The 18,415-nt window shown below is 38.0% G+C and overlaps 2 protein-coding genes across 2 annotated transcripts in view; one reads left to right on the plus strand and one right to left on the minus strand.

Moving 5' to 3' along the window:
- Positions 1-18,415, plus strand: part of LOC133617871 (biogenesis of lysosome-related organelles complex-1 subunit 2-like) — an 87,576-nt gene that overhangs the window by 22,718 nt on the left and 46,443 nt on the right. The window lies entirely within an intron of this gene.
- The window catches only part of LOC133617869 (nucleotide sugar transporter SLC35D2-like), a 45,844-nt gene that overhangs the window by 7,104 nt on the left and 20,325 nt on the right, over positions 1-18,415 (minus strand). Inside the window, exons 9-10 of the mRNA XM_061978193.2 lie at positions 13,352-13,419; positions 8,923-9,001 (exon numbers count right to left, since the gene is read on the minus strand). Of these exons, the coding sequence (XP_061834177.1) occupies positions 8,923-9,001; positions 13,352-13,419 (147 nt within the window). The remainder of the gene's footprint in view (positions 1-8,922; positions 9,002-13,351; positions 13,420-18,415) is intronic.

Here is an 18,415-nt window from a genome sequence, read left to right on the forward strand (position 1 = left end):
GTATGTTTAAGTGCCTATAGTGTAGAGTGCATGTTTAAGTGCCTATAGTGTGTGGTGCATGTTTAAGTGCTTATAGTGTATGTTTAAGTGCCTATAGTGTGTAGTGCATGTTTAAGTGCCTATAGTGCATGTTTAAGTGCCTATAGTGTGTAGTGCATGTTTAAGTGCCTATAGTGCATGTTTAAGTGCCTATAGTGTGTAGTGTATGTTTAAGTGCCTATAGTGCATGTTTAAGTGTCTATAGTGTGTCGTGCATGTTCAAGTGCCTATAGTGTGTCGTGCATGTTTAAGTGCCTATAGTGTATAGTGCATGTTTAAGTGCCTATAGTGTGTAGTGCATGTAAAGTGCCTATAGTGTGTAGTGCATGTTTAAGTGCCTATAGTGTGTAGTGCATGTAAAGTGCCTATAGTATGTAGTGCATGTGTAAGTGCCTATAGTGTGTAGTGCATGTTTAAGTGCCTATAGTGTGTAGTGCATGTTTAAGTGCTTATAGTGTATAGTGCATGTTTGAGTGCCTATAGTGTGTGGTGCATGTTTAAGTGCTTATAGTGTATGTTTAAGTGCCTATAGTGTGTAGTGTATGTTTAAGTGCCTATAGTGTGTAGTGCATGTTTAAGTGCCTATAGTGTGTACTGCATGTTTAAGTGCTTATAGTGTATAGTGCATGTTTAAGTGCCTATAGTGTGTGGTGCATGTTTAAGTGCTTATAGTGCATGTTTAAGTGCCTATAGTGTGTCGTGCATGTTTAAGTGCCTATAGTGCATGTTGAAGTGCCTATAGTGTGTAGTGCATGTTTAAGTGCCTATAGTGTGTCGTGCATGTTTAAGTGCCTATAGTGTGTAGTGCATGTTTAAGTGCCTATAGTGTATAGTGCATGTTTAAGTGCCTATAGTGTGTAGTGCATGTTTAAGTGCCTATAGTGTATAGTGCATGTTTAAGTGCCTATAGTGTGTAGTGCATGTTTAAGTGCCTATAGTGTATAGTGCATGTTTAAGTGCCTATAGTGTGTAGTGCATGTTTAAGTGCCTATAGTATGTCAAGCATGTTTAAGTGCCTGTAGTGTATAGTGCATGTTTAAGTGCTTATAGTGTATAGTGCATGTTTAAGTGCCTATAGTGTGTAGTGCATGTTTAAGTGCCTATAGTGTGTAGTGCATGTTTAAGTCCTTATAGTGTATGTTTAAGTGCCTATAGTGTATAGTGCATGTGTAAGTGCCTATAGTGTGTAGTGCATGTTTAAGTGCCTATAGTGTGTAGTGCATGTTTAAGTGCCTATAGTGTGTGGTGCATGTTTAAGTGCTTATAGTGTATGTTTAAGTGCCTATAGTGTGTAGTGCATGTTTAAGTGCCTATAGTGTGTACTGCATGTTTAAGTGCTTATAGTGTATAGTGCATGTTTAAATGCCTATAGTGTGTGGTGCATGTTTAAGTGCTTATAGTGTATGTTTAAGTGCCTATAGTGTGTAGTGCATGTTTAAGTGCCTATAGTGTGTCGTGCATGTTTAAGTGCCTATAGTGCATGTTTAAGTGCCTATAGTGTGTAGTGCATGTTTAAGTGCCTATAGTGCATGTTTAAGTGCCTATAGTGTGTAGTGCATGTTTAAGTGCCTATAGTGCATGTTTAAGTGCCTATAGTGTGTAGTGTATGTTTAAGTGCCTATAGTGCATGTTTAAGTGTCTATAGTGTGTCGTGCATGTTCAAGTGCCTATAGTGTGTCGTGCATGTTTAAGTGCCTATAGTGTATAGTGCATGTTTAAGTGCCTATAGTGTGTAGTGCATGTAAAGTGCCTATAGTGTGTAGTGCATGTTTAAGTGCCTATAGTGTGTAGTGCATGTGTAAGTGCCTATAGTGTGTAGTGCATGTTTAAGTGCCTATAGTGTGTAGTGCATGTTTAAGTGCTTATAGTGTATAGTGCATGTTTGAGTGCCTATAGTGTGTGGTGCATGTTTAAGTGCTTATAGTGTATGTTTAAGTGCCTATAGTGTGTAGTGTATGTTTAAGTGCCTATAGTGTGTAGTGCATGTTTAAGTGCCTATAGTGTGTACTGCATGTTTAAGTGCTTATAGTGTATAGTGCATGTTTAAGTGCCTATAGTGTGTGGTGTATGTTTAAGTGCTTATAGTGCATGTTTAAGTGCCTATAGTGTGTCGTGCATGTTTAAGTGCCTATAGTGCATGTTGAAGTGCCTATAGTGTGTAGTGCATGTTTAAGTGCCTATAGTGCATGTTTAAGTGCCTATAGTGTGTAGTGTATGTTTAAGTGCCTATAGTGCATGTTTAAGTGTCTATAGTGTGTCGTCCATGTTCAAGTGCCTATAGTGTGTCGTGCATGTTTAAGTGCCTATAGTGTGTAGTGCATGTTTAAGTGCCTATAGTGTGTAGTGCATGTTTAAGTGCTTATAGTGTATAGTGCATGTTTAAGTGCCTATAGTGTGTGGTGCATGTTTAAGTCCTTATAGTGTATGTTTAAGTGCCTATAGTGTGTAGTGCATGTTTAAGTGCCTATAGTGTGTCGTGCATGTTTAAGTGCCTATAGTGCATGTTTAAGTGCCTATAGTGCATGTTTAAGTGCCTATAGTGTATAGTGCATGTTTAAGTGCTTATAGTGTGTAGTGCATGTTTAAGTGCCTATAGTGTATAGTGCATGTTTAAGTGCTTATAGTGTGTAGTGCATGTTTAAGTGCCTATAGTGCATGTTTAAGTGCCTATAGTGTATAGTGCATGTTTAAGTGCTTATAGTGTATAGTGCATGTTTAAGTGCCTATAGTGTGTGTGTACCGCTGCAAAACTCTCGTGGAATTATAAAGCATTTAATCCTGGTTATAGTGATACAGTACGTGTGTAATGAAGTGTATATTGTCTTTAACATCAGTACACACTACAAGGAGGACGCTACATCATGTTTTTTAGTTGTTTGGTCGTTTTTTACGCCATCTACAAAAATGGAAGCAAGACACGCAAGTTAATTTCATGCTTTGTTGTTAAATAAGGACTAAAAACATAAGATAAGGTTGCACCTTTTTATGACACAGATCAAAAAGTCTTGCTTGTCAAAGTTGTCCCATCAGCTGACTGTCATTAGCCCTGGCGGGAATGTGGCAAAGCCCATTTTGATGTGTCTTTTTTATTAATGTTGAGTGAAAATAGCAGCATGTTTACGTTTAAACATACATGAAGTCCTCTTACAGTGTGTTTAAAGGGAGCAAGGCAGTGTTGTTGAGCTTCGGAAATGACAGCGCACAACCGTGACGTCATCACAAGTCTCCGTTTGTGCCGTGCACACGCATACGCTAAGCCGAGAGTTTTGGATCTCTACACTTTGGCCAGCGTTTGTAAAAGTCTGCGTTTTTAAAGACAAACGTATGCGCCTCCGCGTGGACAAGAGGCCTAAACAGAGTATGCGTTTATTACACTTTTATGACACCTGGCGTCAAACTTTTGCTTGCATGCAGATCGGCCTCAGTCTATGAACATTACATCATCACACCCAAGACAATGGGCACATACACACACACACACCTCCTCTACCCCACCCCACGCCTTCACCACCGCTTGTTTCCCCTCGGGGTGATGGACGGCTGGCAGCGCTTCATAGCAGCAGTCGACCTCAACTCCCCGCCCCTCTGTTACGAGTTGTCGTGATTAAATGTAACGTGTTTATGTGTGCATTGCATGGAGGTTTTTCCCACTCCAGACTAGGCCCCCTTAGGAGCCCAGTTTAGATTGTAATTTTTTACTCCTCTTCTTCCCCAGCGTTTTACCTTTTTCTTATCTTTTACGGGGCGCCTTTGGCGACCCATCAGCGTTCCTGTTCTGTAACCCTGTACACTGTTTGTTTGTCTAATCTTGAACGGGTTGGTGCTGAAAACATAGTTTCGTTGTACTTGTGCAATGACAATAAATTCCTATCCTATTAAGTACCCGTGGCCTAATAATGGACGAGTGTCTCCAGGCTCTGTTTTCCCAGCTGGGCGGCACACTTCCACTCCTCGTTGTTCGTAGCGGCAGTAATACCCCCCCATACTTGTGGAGGTGCCAGGATCCACGGTAACGTGGCGAAAACTTCCTTTTGTGACCGCTTGCCTTTGATTATCGAGTAAAAGCATGGTACAAAAACACTTCTTAATGCATGCGGTGTAAGAAAATTCTGTACACCTGTGAATGGAGTGAAAACAAATACATTTACCCTTGCACCCATACTACATAATGCTATATATAACGACATAGTTGCTAAGTTGGCAACACTGATCCCTCCTGCTACGTCTTCTTATTCTCTGGCAGCATTAGAGAGTCAAAGTTATGATCAATACCGCGATATTTGCATTCTTCTTTATAGCCACATTTTTACCAGCTGAGAGGAAATATAGTATAAACATTAGGGCTCCGAATCTTTGGGTGTCCCACGATTCGATTCAATATCGATTCTTGGGGTCACGATTCGCTTATAAATCTTTTTTTTTTTTCGATTCTCGATTCAAAAAGGATATTTTTCCGATTCAAAAGGATTCTCTATTCATTCAATACATAGGATTTCAGCAGGATCTACCCCAGTCTGCTGACATGCAAGCAGAGTAGTAGATTTTTGTAAAAAGCTTTTATAATTGTAAAGGACAATGTTTTATCAACTGATTGCAATAATGTACATTTGTTTTAACTATTAAATGAACCAAAAATATGACTTATTTTATCTTTGTGAAAATATTGGACACAGTGTGTTGTCAAGCTTATGAGATGCGATGCAAGTGTAAGCCACTGTGACACTATTGTTCTTTTTTATTTTTTATTTTATAAATGTCTAATGATGATGGCAATGAGGGATTTTTAATCACTGCTAAGTTGAAATTGTAACTAATATTGATACTGTTGTTGATAATATTCATTTTTGTTTCACTACTTTTGGATTGTTCTGTGTTGTGTTTGTGTCTCCTCAATTGCTCTGTTTATTGCAGTTCTGAGTGTTGCTGGGTCGGGTTTGGTTTTGGAATTGGATTGTGTTGTTATGATATTGCTGTGTATTGTTTTGTTGGATTGATTAATTAAAAAAAAATTCAAAAGAAAATCAATTTTTTTAAAATGAGAATCGATACTGAATCGTACAACGTGAGAATGGCGATTTGAGTTCGAATCGATTTTTTCCCACACCCCTAATAAACATAAAATAAACATCTCAAGGGTCCTGAAGATGTGTATGACGACTTCAGAGAACCGTGAAGTTCAACATGACATCTTAGTTAAAAATTCAAACTTCTGGGCTTAAACTTTAACTTTAATTTTAATGATTCTCACTCAGCTTTATGGTGCTTGTTAACCTTTGCTTGACAATGCTCGTTGATGTCTTGGTGTGGTCGGTGATCACACCTGTATCATTCAGGACTACAGTCCACGGACCATGGACTCTAGTCCCTTTTAACCAAATCAAATATGACAAGCGTGAACGCACCCCGGGGCCTTCCTTTATCCTATTTTGAATTTGACAATACTACATTTTTGCGATCTATCTCCCCTAAAACCATAAACCCGGTGAACTCTCATAGGCACTGATTTTATAGCTTAGCACCTCTCTGTGTGCAATTTTTACTTTCCACCCACAGTCTGAATGCTTCTGTATATATGTATACAGTATAATATTTAAACAACACATTCAGAACATTTGTTCTCAGGACTGGACTGTGCACCTTACCTCCTTTTGCACTATTTTTTTTCTTTCCTTCCTATGTTTTGCATATTTATAGACTGTCGCACTGATACTGGAGTTGCTTTTAATCTCACTTTACCTGTGTATAGTGACAATAAAGGGCATTCTATTTTTTTTGTAGTAAGTTCTTCTAAATTTAGGTGGGCGATATGGCCTAAAGCCTATATCCCGATCTATATTTCAGCCTCCTGTAATAACAATATTGACCGTGATATATTATTTAGTATGTAAATGATAATACAAGAATTTCAAAACAGGTTACAAAGGCTCCTGATATGGCTTTTTGATAGATGCAGTAACATATCGCGTCATTTCCAGTTTTTATTTTGTCAAAACGATTACTAATCTACTTGTATATTTACTGTTTATATTTGGTTACTTTCTGTTGTAACATGGTTATATCTACACTTCTGTTAATGTAATAAGCACTGGATATTTTACATTCGTTTGGGCGAGTCTACAAATTGTGGTATTGATCCAATATTAAGTAGTCACAGGGTCAGTAACAGTCATAACAACACTTTTTTTTTTTAAGATCATTGACTAATCAAATTTTTGATCACAATTTTAATCAGACAAAAACTGAGGATGGCGGTGTAACTTAATCAAGTACCGTATTTTTCGGACTATAAGTCGCAGTTTTTTTCATAGTTTGGCCGGGCTCCAGTGCGACTTATATGTTTTTTTCCTTTTTTATTATGCATTTTCTGCAGGTGCGACTTATACTCCGGTGCGACTTATACTCCGAAAAATACGGTACATATTTAAAGAATTTACTTATTTCCTTTTAATACGTACAATATTTTGAGCAAAATAACAAAACATAAGCTAAAACTACTTTTTGCTCTGATTGAAATCCTTTGGTTTTTGCCTTAAAGCCCTCCTGTATACAGTAAACAATAACAAAAAAACAAAAAAAAAGATTAAGTGATTAAAAACAAATATCGATCTAACCACTGTAGTATTGATCATATACTGATACTATACTTGGTATTGTTACTGTCAATATGTGTATCGCTCTGCCCACCTTTGTTTACATTCAAGAGCTCTAGCTTAGCGGTTAGCATATCCTCCTACGGTGGATTCATTAGTAAACGTCAATAATTGATCATCTGTTTATTTATTGTAAATTAAGTAAAGACTTAGACTTAGACTTCCTTTTTATTGTCAATCAAATTTGAACGTTACAGTACAGATAAGAACAACATTTTGTTGCGTTAGCTCATGGTAGTGCAGGATAAAAAATCAATAAGTTGCAGGTATAAATAAATAGATTACTGTACAGATAAATATATTGCACTTCTGCATATGCATCCACGTTTATGGATGTATGTTATATTGTCTTTATATTCCAGCGAGTTAATCCATTTTTGGGGGGAATTGAGGGGATTATTATGATGCGTTTAAGAGTCTTGCGGCCTGAGGGAAGAAGCTGTTACAGAACCTGGAGGTTCTGCTGCGGAGGCTGCGGAACCTCTTTCTTTAAGAGAGCAGACAGTTCTAAAATTTGGATGACTGCAGCGAGCCACCTCAAATATCTGACCAGCTCCTTAATTATAGGGCACTTATGTTCCAGTTTTGCACATATTTCCATGAATTTAATCAATTTGATGGGCATTTCTTATTACTTATCCCTGTTTTTAAAAGTTGCAAGTGATTAAGACTTATTTAGTGAAACAAAATGTGAAACTGCATCAATATACATAAATTAAAGATGCATCAATAATCGATTTTTAATCGAATCGAAGCTCCTGAATCGTAATCGAATCATGAGGTGGCCAAAAATTCCCACCTCTAGTGTGTAGTGTAGCATGCTTACCTATTCCTCATCCTCCAGTGATAATACTACCTGTAAGAAATGTACTTTATGTGCTGCCAGGGAGAATTACTGACTTAGAAGTAGAGATGTCCGATAATATCGGACTGCCGATATTATCGGCCGATAAATGCTTTAAAATGTAATAACGGAAATTATCGGTATCGGTTTCAAAAAGTAAAATGTATGACTTTTAAAAACGCTGCTGTACGGAGTGGTACACGGACGTAGGGAGAAGTACAGAGCGCCAATAAACCTTAAAGGCACTGCCTTTGTGTGCCAGCCCAATCACATAATATCTACGGCTTTTCACACACACAAGTGAATGCAACCCATACTTGGTCAACAGCCATACAGGTCACACTGAGGGTGGTCGTATAAACAACTTTAACACTGTTACAAATATGCGCCACACTGTGAACCCACACCAAACAAACATTTCGGGAGAACATCCGCACCGTAACACAACATAAACACAACAGAACAAATACCCAGAACCCCTTGCAGCACTAACTCCTCCGGAACGCTACAATATACACCCCTCGCTACACCCTACACCCTCACCTCAACCTCCTCATGCTCTCTCAGGGAGAGCATGTCCCAAATTCCAAGCTGCCGATTTGAGGCATGTTAAAAAAAATTAATGCACTTTGTGACTTGAATAATAAATATGGCAGTGCCATGTTGGCCTTTTTTTCCATAACTTGAGTTGATTTATTTTGGAAAACCTTGTTACATTGTTTAATGCATCCAGCGGGGCATCACAACAAAATTAGGCATAATAATGTGTTAATTCCACGACTGTATATATCGATATCGGAATCGGTAATTAAGAGTTGGACAATATCGGAATATCGGCAAAAAAGCCATTATCGGACATGTCTACTTAGAAGCACGTCGTACAGTGAGGGGACATTAGCCACTAGAGACGCAGCATTGCGTTGAGAACGCGGTCGTTCGCTTGTCGCTGTCAAATTTGCGGGACACAGCTAGAATGTATCATCAACATGCATTATCACGATACAACTACGGTATAAAAAGCTCAATTGTCAGTAAAATGTCTATATTTCGCAACTCTAATTACATTAGGATCAGATGTGTTTAATTTAGAGACACCTGGTCACAGTCTGACTCTGTATTTTGTGTTTTTCAGTCATCAAGTTTCCATGTAATTGGCACGACGTTAGAAGAGTGGCTGTTACTTTCTTTTTTAATGTTACAGTTGTCTATTTGGTGGAGTCGAGTAAGGTGTTTAAAGCTGTGCCGGTAGCACGGTGTGGCTAATGCATCCAGGCTAACTGAAGCAAAGCACACACAGGTTATATGCACACTGACATGGTTGTGTACATTTTTGTGACATTCTGATTTCACTGTTGCAAGCTTCCATGCGGCTGTCATTGTGCGGCTAACCTTGATGCATCCAACGATGGCGGTGGTCAACGCAGAGTTATACTGTGTACACAACACTGTGGAGTACATGAGAACAAACCTGCAAAAGTAAAGACATGCTCAGTCATTAGTAGGGATTAGTGTTGTCCTGATACCAATAATTTGGTACGGGTACCAAAATGTATATTGAAACCTTTCCAAATACAGGGAACTATGAAAAATGTCAATATTGGCTTTATTTTAACAGAAAATCTTACAATATATTAAACATATGTTTCCTATTTTAAAGTTTTACTGACATTATATTAAATGTTTCATGATTTATGGTAGCCACTCCTGGTATATGTTTAAAGAAAAATACAATTATTAGTAAGTACTAAAAACAAAACAGTGGATAAATGTACACAGATAAGCCACACACATTTGTTAGAGGGGAACATTATCACAATTTCAGAAGGGTTAAAACCATTAAAAATCAGTTCCCAGTGGCTTATTTTATTTTTCGAAGTTTTTTTCAAAATTTTACCCATCACGCAATATCCCTAAAAAAAAAGCTTCAAAGTGCCTGATTTTAACCATCGTTATATACACCCGTCCGTTTTCCTGTGACGTCACATAGTGATGCCGATACAAACAAACATGGCGGAAAGAACAGCAAGGTATAGCGACATTAGCTCGGATTCAAACTCGGATTTCAGCGGTTTAAGCGATTCAACAGATTACGCATGTATTGAAACGGATGGTTGTAGTGTGGAGGCAGGTAGCGAAAACGAAATTGAAGAAGAAACTGAAGCTATTGAGCCATATCGGTTTGAACCGTATGCAAGCGAAACCAAAGAAAACGACACGACAGCCAGCGTCACGGGAGAAAGCGAGGACGATTTCGGCGATCGCCTTCCAACCAACGATTGGTATGTGTTTGTTTGGCATTAAAGGAAACTAACAACTATGAACTAGGTTTACAGCATATGAAGTTATGTGATAAACAGGAGGGAAATGTTAGAATAATTATGTATATATTATCATCATAACTTTATGCTTAAGGGCCATACTATAAAGTATTGTCAATTTGTGCAGAGCTAGCAATCCGAAAGATTGCTAGCCTCTTTATCAGTGTTGTGTCCAGACTCGGCCTGCTGGCAGCCAAGGCCGAATATTTGGTTCTAAGACCAGACAAAGCAGAGACTGGGCGATATCACCAAGTGTCAACATATTTGCATTTTTGTATAACCATATATTGTGTCTTACTGGAGTTGTCGAGATTACCCCCTTCCCTCAGTCACCGTGATGTAATAGGGCCATTTCCTAATAAATGGAGGAGGCGCACGGGCTTTTCTTTAGAACGTAGTTTGGATCTGTAATTAGAGTACAGCCCAAAACACGTGTCTCCTCATGAGCTAAATTGAACTCTGTCTCTGATTGATTCCTTGCGTCTTGTCTGATTAATAGATGTCAACAGTGTTTGCACCTGACAGCATATGAAATACATTTGACAACAACATGCACTTTGAGAGTGCAGACAGCCCAGTTTTCATCAATTAATATATTCTGTAGACATACCCTCATCCGCGCTCTTTTCCTGGGGGTCTGGCGGCAGATTTCTTTGACTTTATCGTTGGAAATGCATCTGCTTTGAGTGTCGCAGGATATCCACACATTCTTGCCATCTCTGTCGTAGCATAGCTTTCGTCGGCAAAGTGGGCGGAACAAACGTCCAATTTCTTGCCACTTTCGCATCTTTGGGCCACTGGTGCAACTTGAATCCGTCCCTGTTCGTGTTGTTACACCCTCCGACAACACACCGACGAGGCATGATGTCTCCAAGGTACGGAAAACAGTCGAAAAAACGGAAAATAACAGAGCTGATTTGACTCGGTGTTTGTAATGTGTTTGAGAAAATGGCGGATTGCTTCCCGATGTCATCGCTCCGAGAGCGAATAATAGAAAGGCGTTTAATTCGCCAAAATTCACCCATTTAGAGTTCGGAAATCGGTTAAAAAAATATATGGTCTTTTTTCTGCAACATCAAGGTATATATTGACGCTTACATAGGTCTGGTGATAATGTTCCCCTTTTAAGATAAAACACTAATTGTAGCAATATGTTACAAAATTCAGTCATTTCACTTGCATTAATAGACGCTAGATGGGCGGTCTTAGGTCCGCTAATGTTTGGCATCAAGCCAAGCAGCTGTGTGCGCGTCTACGTATCTACACATTATGTATCGACATGTTATGTATGTACATGTGCACAACAGTGGAGCTAGTTTACTCCTGAGAGTAGCGTACAGGATGTGTGTTTGTGAGAATGTCAATGTGTTGGCTGAGTGATGTCAGTGAGTGAGTGGGCGAGTAAAGAGAGAGGTAGCGCGTGCACTGCGCAGTAGAAGGATGAACGTGTTCGGTTGTCTCCTGCAAAACTAATAATAAAGCAACCAGATTGTCACGAATCGGCGGCCTCGAATTCTGACCGGAAAGCAGAGCTTAGCAGACCCATTTCTGGGTGAAGTAAAGGGTGTTACCCCCGACGAAAACATCCACCCTGGAAGGAATGTCCTGTGCCGAACTGCACCGGAGCCAAACAGGTGTAACAACTATATTATTACCTGTCAATCTTCATAACTCCTTGTGCCGAGCGGAATGAGTATTAATTACATGTTAACCTAAGTTTAAAGCAACAGTGGTAATACTAATCGCCACATTTGGCGAGGCGTGTTTTAAAGCAACACTTCACGCACCCTCTTTATTAACCAGTAGAATTGTAGTTTTTTAACATCGCCACGATGTTATTGCTTGTATGCACTTTGTGTGTTATTTTGACACAATCAGCATCACGCGCCTCGGCTCTGTAGTGACTGCCGCACAGCGGCATTCAGATGAAAGAACGGTACCGGTACTTTTCAGAGATAGTCTAGTACCGATTTCAATTAATTAGTATCGCGGTACTTTATCAGTACAACCCTAGTAGGGATATAATATCAAGATTTCATATCACAGTTATCATGAATTGTCATAATTGTGGTATTGTCGGGTGTGCTCAAAATGTACTTACACACTGAAATCTTTTAACCAAGTTTCGTTATTTTTCTGAACTAAAATAAATACACTGTTAGAAAACCAACTGTTTTGCATGTTTAGTTTCTTAATGCTTCAGTCTTAGTATTTTATCTGTATCAATGGCTTTTATTGTATAAAATATCGCTTTGTACTGCAGCACTTTAAGATTTATTCAAATGAAAATTGCATAACAAATAAAATCTATTAATATTTCTGGCGGGTGTTGTGGCGTTGCACTCAGCGGTCTTTGAATGCAACATAAAACACCTTTGTCTCGTAATCCTCCGAGTAAAGAACGATCACTCTGTTCTGAGAGAGCACAGCTCGTAGGTTCAATGTGCACAATTGAATATTTTAGTTACTCAGAGAGTCTTGCGTTTATAAGTTTAGATTGGGGTGAGTCCTTTTTTTAATGGGGAAAGACGTTAATGTCTCTTGTATTCATGTTAGCATTTAAGTTTGAGTTTGAGTTTATTTCGAACATGCATGCATACAACATGATACATCACAATTTCCAGTTCCTCTTTTCAACATGTTAGAAAAGGAGTAGGAAGAAGCAGAGCTTATTTAATCCTACCCCTTTTTTATTTATTTATTTTTATTTTTTTACATAACAGTTGCTAAAACTTTTGTTCACTTCCTGTTCTCAATTTATTCACAATATACTCCATAAGTAATCACAATCAAAATCAATAAATAAATAATAATTGGTGAAGTAAGTTGTATTTCATATGATGAGATGAGTAAGATTATTTTGAGAATGAATGAATGGATGGATTAAATAAATTCAGAATGTTTATCATGGTTATTCTTCTTTGTACTTTGTAAACACTTTAAGTTTGAAGAGTTTATTGAAGTGGATCATATTAGTACATTGTTTGATTGCTTTGCTTAATCCATTCCATTATTTAATTCCACATACTGATATACTGAAGGTCTTAAGTGTTGTACGTGCATACAAATATTTTAAATTACATTTTTCTCTAAGATTATATTTCTCCTCTTTTGTTGAGAAGAATTGTTGTATATTCTTGGGTAGCAGATTAGTTTGCTTTGTGTATAATTTTAGCTGTTTGCAAATTCACTATGTCATGGAATTTCAGTATCTTTGATTCAATAAATAAAGGGTTTGTATGTTCTCTATATCCAACATTATGTATTATTTCCAACATTATGTATAAGTTAGCGAGCTAGCGCCAGTCAGTCTGTGAGTTTATTAAAGTGGAGTTATCAATCATGCTTTTTTGATCATTTCAATTTAAAATGGCACTAACCGTCGGGGTTTTTACCGCGTTATCATTAATACTGTTTATCGTTACAGCCTGTCATTACATACAAATGCACACAGCTAAAAATAACTAGCACACTGACAACAACAGTCATGATCTTCTTACCCCATGATGCAAGAGAGGAGGAACAGTGTGAGGAACAAAGCATCTGACCAGCCATTGAACGCCACAGCCTTGCAAGGAGAAAGAAACATATTTTTAAACTCTTTACTTAGGACAAAAAGATCAAAAGCAAATGAGATTTAGAGACGGGCCAAAAAAAAAACCAGTGGTTAAAATTTTGGATCAAACCAGCAAGTCTTTCAGGCTTGACTAGTTTGCTCCCTAAAACAGGCTGTGCTGCTGGAGTACCGAACGGCAACAAAGATTAGTTTGGGAGCGTTATACACTAAAACTAATTAAAGGTACTGTATGTTAGAACAATCTGTGTATTTAGTGCATTCGAACAATTTCCCTTGTGGATCATTAAAGTTTGTCTAAGTCTAATGTGTGACATATTTACATCACTTTTCACACAAGACGGGTCCAACAGAGCACACAGGAGAGCGGTGCACCTATAAAAAGGCATTCTTGTGAAATGTCTGCACTGTCAAATGGAGATGACATTTCAAAATAGCACTACATCAATTGTGCAGCATGTTACTTGAAGCCCCCAGCATGTTTACAGAGCAAACAAGCAGAAACATGTTAAAAGTCTATATAAACTACATGTTATATGTTTGAACAAATGTTTTAGTCACACACTTGTGAGGACATGTTAGCAGCTAGTTTGTATATCAATGCCAATTTTTTTCTTGTCAAAAATCAAACCCAACTCCTCCAATTACCGTATTTTTCGGAGTATAAGTCGCACCGGAGTATAAGTCGCACCCGCCGAAAATGCATAATGAAGGAAAAAAACATATATAAATCGCACTGGAGTATAAGTCGCATTTTTGGGGGAAATTTATTTAATAAAAGCCAACACCAAGAATAGACATTTGAAAGGCAATTTAAAATAAATAAAGAATAGTGAACAACAGGCTGAATAAGTGTACGTTATATGAGGCATAAATAACCAACTGGTATGTTAAAGTAACATATTATGGTAAGAGTCATTCAAATAACTATAACATATAGAACATGCTATACGTTTACCAAACAATCTGTCACTCCTAATCGCTAAATCCCATGAAATCTTCTTCCTCGGTGTCGCTTCTAAACCACTCTGCCAACTCCAAAGGTAGACAATGCGCCGCTTCCTCTTCTATCGGTACGTCTAGTCTTTTACGTGAATGAGATAAATAATATTATTTGATATTTGACGGTATTGTGTTAATAATTTCACACATAAATCGCTCCAGAGTATAAATCGCACTATGAAAAAAACTGCAATTTATAATCCGAAAAATACGGTATGTCTGTGTACATACTGCTAAACGTAATGCTCGACCTTCCAGTTGGTTGGGTCAGGACTTGACAGAAGAAATTGAAAAATAAACAGCATCTGCAGCTTCTTAATATTTTTATGGATACATTTTCGTCTTTTGTGGCGGCATGCCACAGAGGTAGGCTGCAGCGTGTGTGTGATGCAGACTGATGCGTGGGGATGATCGCTGAGAAGGCTTCAAACTGGTAGAATATTTTTAACGCTTAATTTTTCTAATTTCGGCACCCACTTATCCTCCCTTGCACTACATTTCTCAGTTCTGATGGTTGGAGGGCAGGCTGTTGATCAACTGTCTAATGAAAACTTATGTTGGCTTCTTGTGTAAATGAAGCAGGAACAACAATGTGTAACAATTAGAGTTGTACGGTATATCGGTATTAGTATAGTACCGCGATACTAATGAATCATATTCGGTACTATACCGCCTCTGAAAAGTACCCTCCCACCCTCCGCGCCCCCGTCGTTGTCACGTCGTGTCATTGCTGGTTTACGAGCAGACGAGCATGTTCAGCAACGCACAATCACGGAGTACTTACAAGCAGACACAGTGTGTAGACAGAAAAGGGAGAACGAACGCATTTTGGCTTAAAAACTAACAATAAAGGTGAAGTTATAACACTGAAACACCCTCAGGAAGAGGTGCTTTAAAACATGGCTAGCTAGTTAGCGGCTAATGTCCAGCCCCAGTCGGCAGAGTTGTAGCTACTTCTAAATCCCTAATCCTGGTCTCCATGGCGACGAATAGAGTACGTTTCTTACAAGTATCATCCCTGTAGGACGAGGAATAGCTAAACATGCTTCACTACACACAGTCACTCATTGTTGTCAAAATGTAAACAAACGCCATTGATGGATCTACACCTGACATCCACTGTAATGATACCAAGTACAGTAGCGTATCTAGTCGATACTACTATGATAACGTCAATATTTTTTGGCATCACAACATCTTCTTTTGTTTTTTTTAAATGTATATTATGTTTATAAACTCAGGAAATATGTCCCTGGACACATGAGGACTTTGAACATGACCAATGTATGATCGTGTAACTACTTGGTATCGGATTGATACCCAAATTTGTGCTATCATCCAAAACTAATGTAAAGTATCAAACAACAGAAGAATAAGTGATTACTACATTTTAACAGAAGTGTAGATAGAACATGTTAAAAGAGAAAGTAAGCAGATATTAACAGTAAATGAACAAGTAAATTAATAATTATTTTTCTACCACTTGTCCTTAATAATGTTGACAAAATAATAGAATGGAAAATGACACAATATGTTACTGCATATGTCAGCAGCTAAATTAGGAGCCTTTGTTTGTTTACTTACTACTAAAAGACAAGTTTGTCTTGTATGTTCACTATTTTATTTAAGGACAAACTTGCAATAAGAAACATATGTATAATGTACCTGTTGCAAACTATTCTTTGGACGTTATTTTGCCCACTTTGACTCTCACAGCGCCCATAAAAGTTGTCAATTATGCAAATTAGATGACATCATCCACCCTCCTGTACGCGCTGCAGTCCTACATATGCACCAAAGACTGAAATGAAAGAACAACAGGCATTAACACTTGATGGGCTTTGCCATTTTAATTTCCATGGCAGCGTTGAGACCGAAGATAGCTGCAGCCTTTTCCAATAGTTAAAAGAAAGGAGCCATAATGTAGGAGCCTAAATGCTGTTTAAGTTAATTTACATTTTTATGGAAGGTGCTTTATGTTTATTCAGCCAAAATGGGACTATTTACTTTATTTGCATGCTTAGAATAATTATTACATTTGTCTAAATAGTTTGATGACGTAACTGTGTAAATTGCATATATGGCGGAAGGATCTGTGTGGTAGGTTGGTTTTTGGACACAGTGCATTATGGGTAATGGCAGTCAGGTGCGGGGGAATTGAGCCACACAGTTTTTTGACTAAAATGTAGATTCCTAATTAAGCCTTTAGCTTGAAGCTCCTCTACCTTCTCTTGCTCCGCTTGCTGCGGCAACAACAAACAAAACTCCAGACGCTCCTCTTCGTTTTGTATCGTTTACTTAATAATTCAAAAATGTAAAACAATAACGATGTGGGAACAAATGAATGGCAAAATAAAACGAGTTTGTTACAGTAGGTGTTAGAAAAAGCAAGACTAAGAAAAAGTAAGAGTGAGTTCAAAAAACTGTGTGGCTCAATTCCCCCGCACCTGACTGCCATTACCCATAATGCACTGTCCAAAAACCAACCAACCACACAGATCCTTCCGCCATATATGCAATTTACACAGTTACGTCATCAAACTATTTAGACAAATGTAATAATTATTCTAAGCATGCAAATAAAGTAAATAGTCCCATTTTGGCTGAATAAACATAAAGCACCTTCCATAAAAATGTAAATAAACTTAAACAGCATTTAGGCTCCTACAGTACCGTAAGTTTTTTTTGTTAAAATAAAGCCAATAACGCATTTTTTTTGTGGTCCCCTTTATTTAGAAAAGTACCAAAAAGTATCGAAATAATTTTGGTACCGGTACCAAATTATTGGTACTGGGACCAAATTATTGGTACTGGGACAACACTAGTAACAATATATATTAACTCTTTATTCCTCAAATGGCACAAACATGTTACAAATATTACTTTACAGAGAACAAAAATCCTAATAACTCAAGGTATGCTCGCAATTTAAAGCATAATATAAAAGCAAGCGACAGCTCGTATCTCAAATGACTCATATGTTGAGATATCACTGTATAAGTCTATATAGTGATTTTCCCATTGTAAACGTGCAATTTCAATGTTGTGAAGTGAATTATATTTATATAGCGCTTTTTCTGTAGTGACTCAAAGCCCTTTTACGTAGTGAAACCCAATATCTAAGTTACATTTAAACCAGTGTGGGTGGCACTGGGAGCAGGTGGGTAAAGTGTCTTGCCCAAGGACACAACGGCAGTGACTAGGATGGCGGAAGCGGGGATCGAACCTGGCTGGAACCCTCAAGTTGCTGGCACGGCCACTCTACCAACCGAGCTATAACTTATATATGTTATGTTCATATATAAGAAAGACTAAAGGTCATTAGAAAAATACTTGTTTATTTACGGTAATCTATTTTGCCTAAAAAAGCACATTAAGGCAAGAACATATTTTATTAAATTACTCGCTTGATTGAAAGAATTCATCGATAGATTACTCCATTACTGACATAATGGATAGCCGCATCCCTAGCCAGCAGTGAAGGCAAAGGAATCTGCCCATGCAGAATGAAACTATTTCCTTCTGATATTTTTATGTTTATTGATTCATTTACCCTTAGTTATCTTACTACAGCGGTCGTACACTCATAAAGCGGACGTTTCTCTTCGCACAGCAGTCTGAACTTAGCCTGTTTACATGCACGGCCTATTGTTCTACCTTTCTGTCTGCCTCTCACTGCAAGTATACATTCAAGTGCTTTCGTGCTAAGGTGGCCCACTTTTCTCTTGCCCGTTAAGTAGCAAGCTGTGTCTTGTCACCGTCAAATTAGAAACAACTTGTTTTTCCACTCAACAGGTACTTTAAACAGAACATCTAATGATACATTAATCTTATGTTTCTTGCTGCAATTAAAGAACAATTTGTCTTTTAGAAGTAAGTAAGCAAACGGGTTACACAAGCTCCTAATTTGGCTGCTGACGTATGCAGTAACATTCCTAATTGTGTTATTTTGTCAAAATTATGAGGGGACAAGCAATAGAAAATGGAT

The sequence above is a fragment of the Nerophis lumbriciformis genome, linkage group LG18, assembly GCF_033978685.3.
Source record: "Nerophis lumbriciformis linkage group LG18, RoL_Nlum_v2.1, whole genome shotgun sequence".
NCBI lineage: Eukaryota > Metazoa > Chordata > Actinopteri > Syngnathiformes > Syngnathidae > Nerophis > Nerophis lumbriciformis.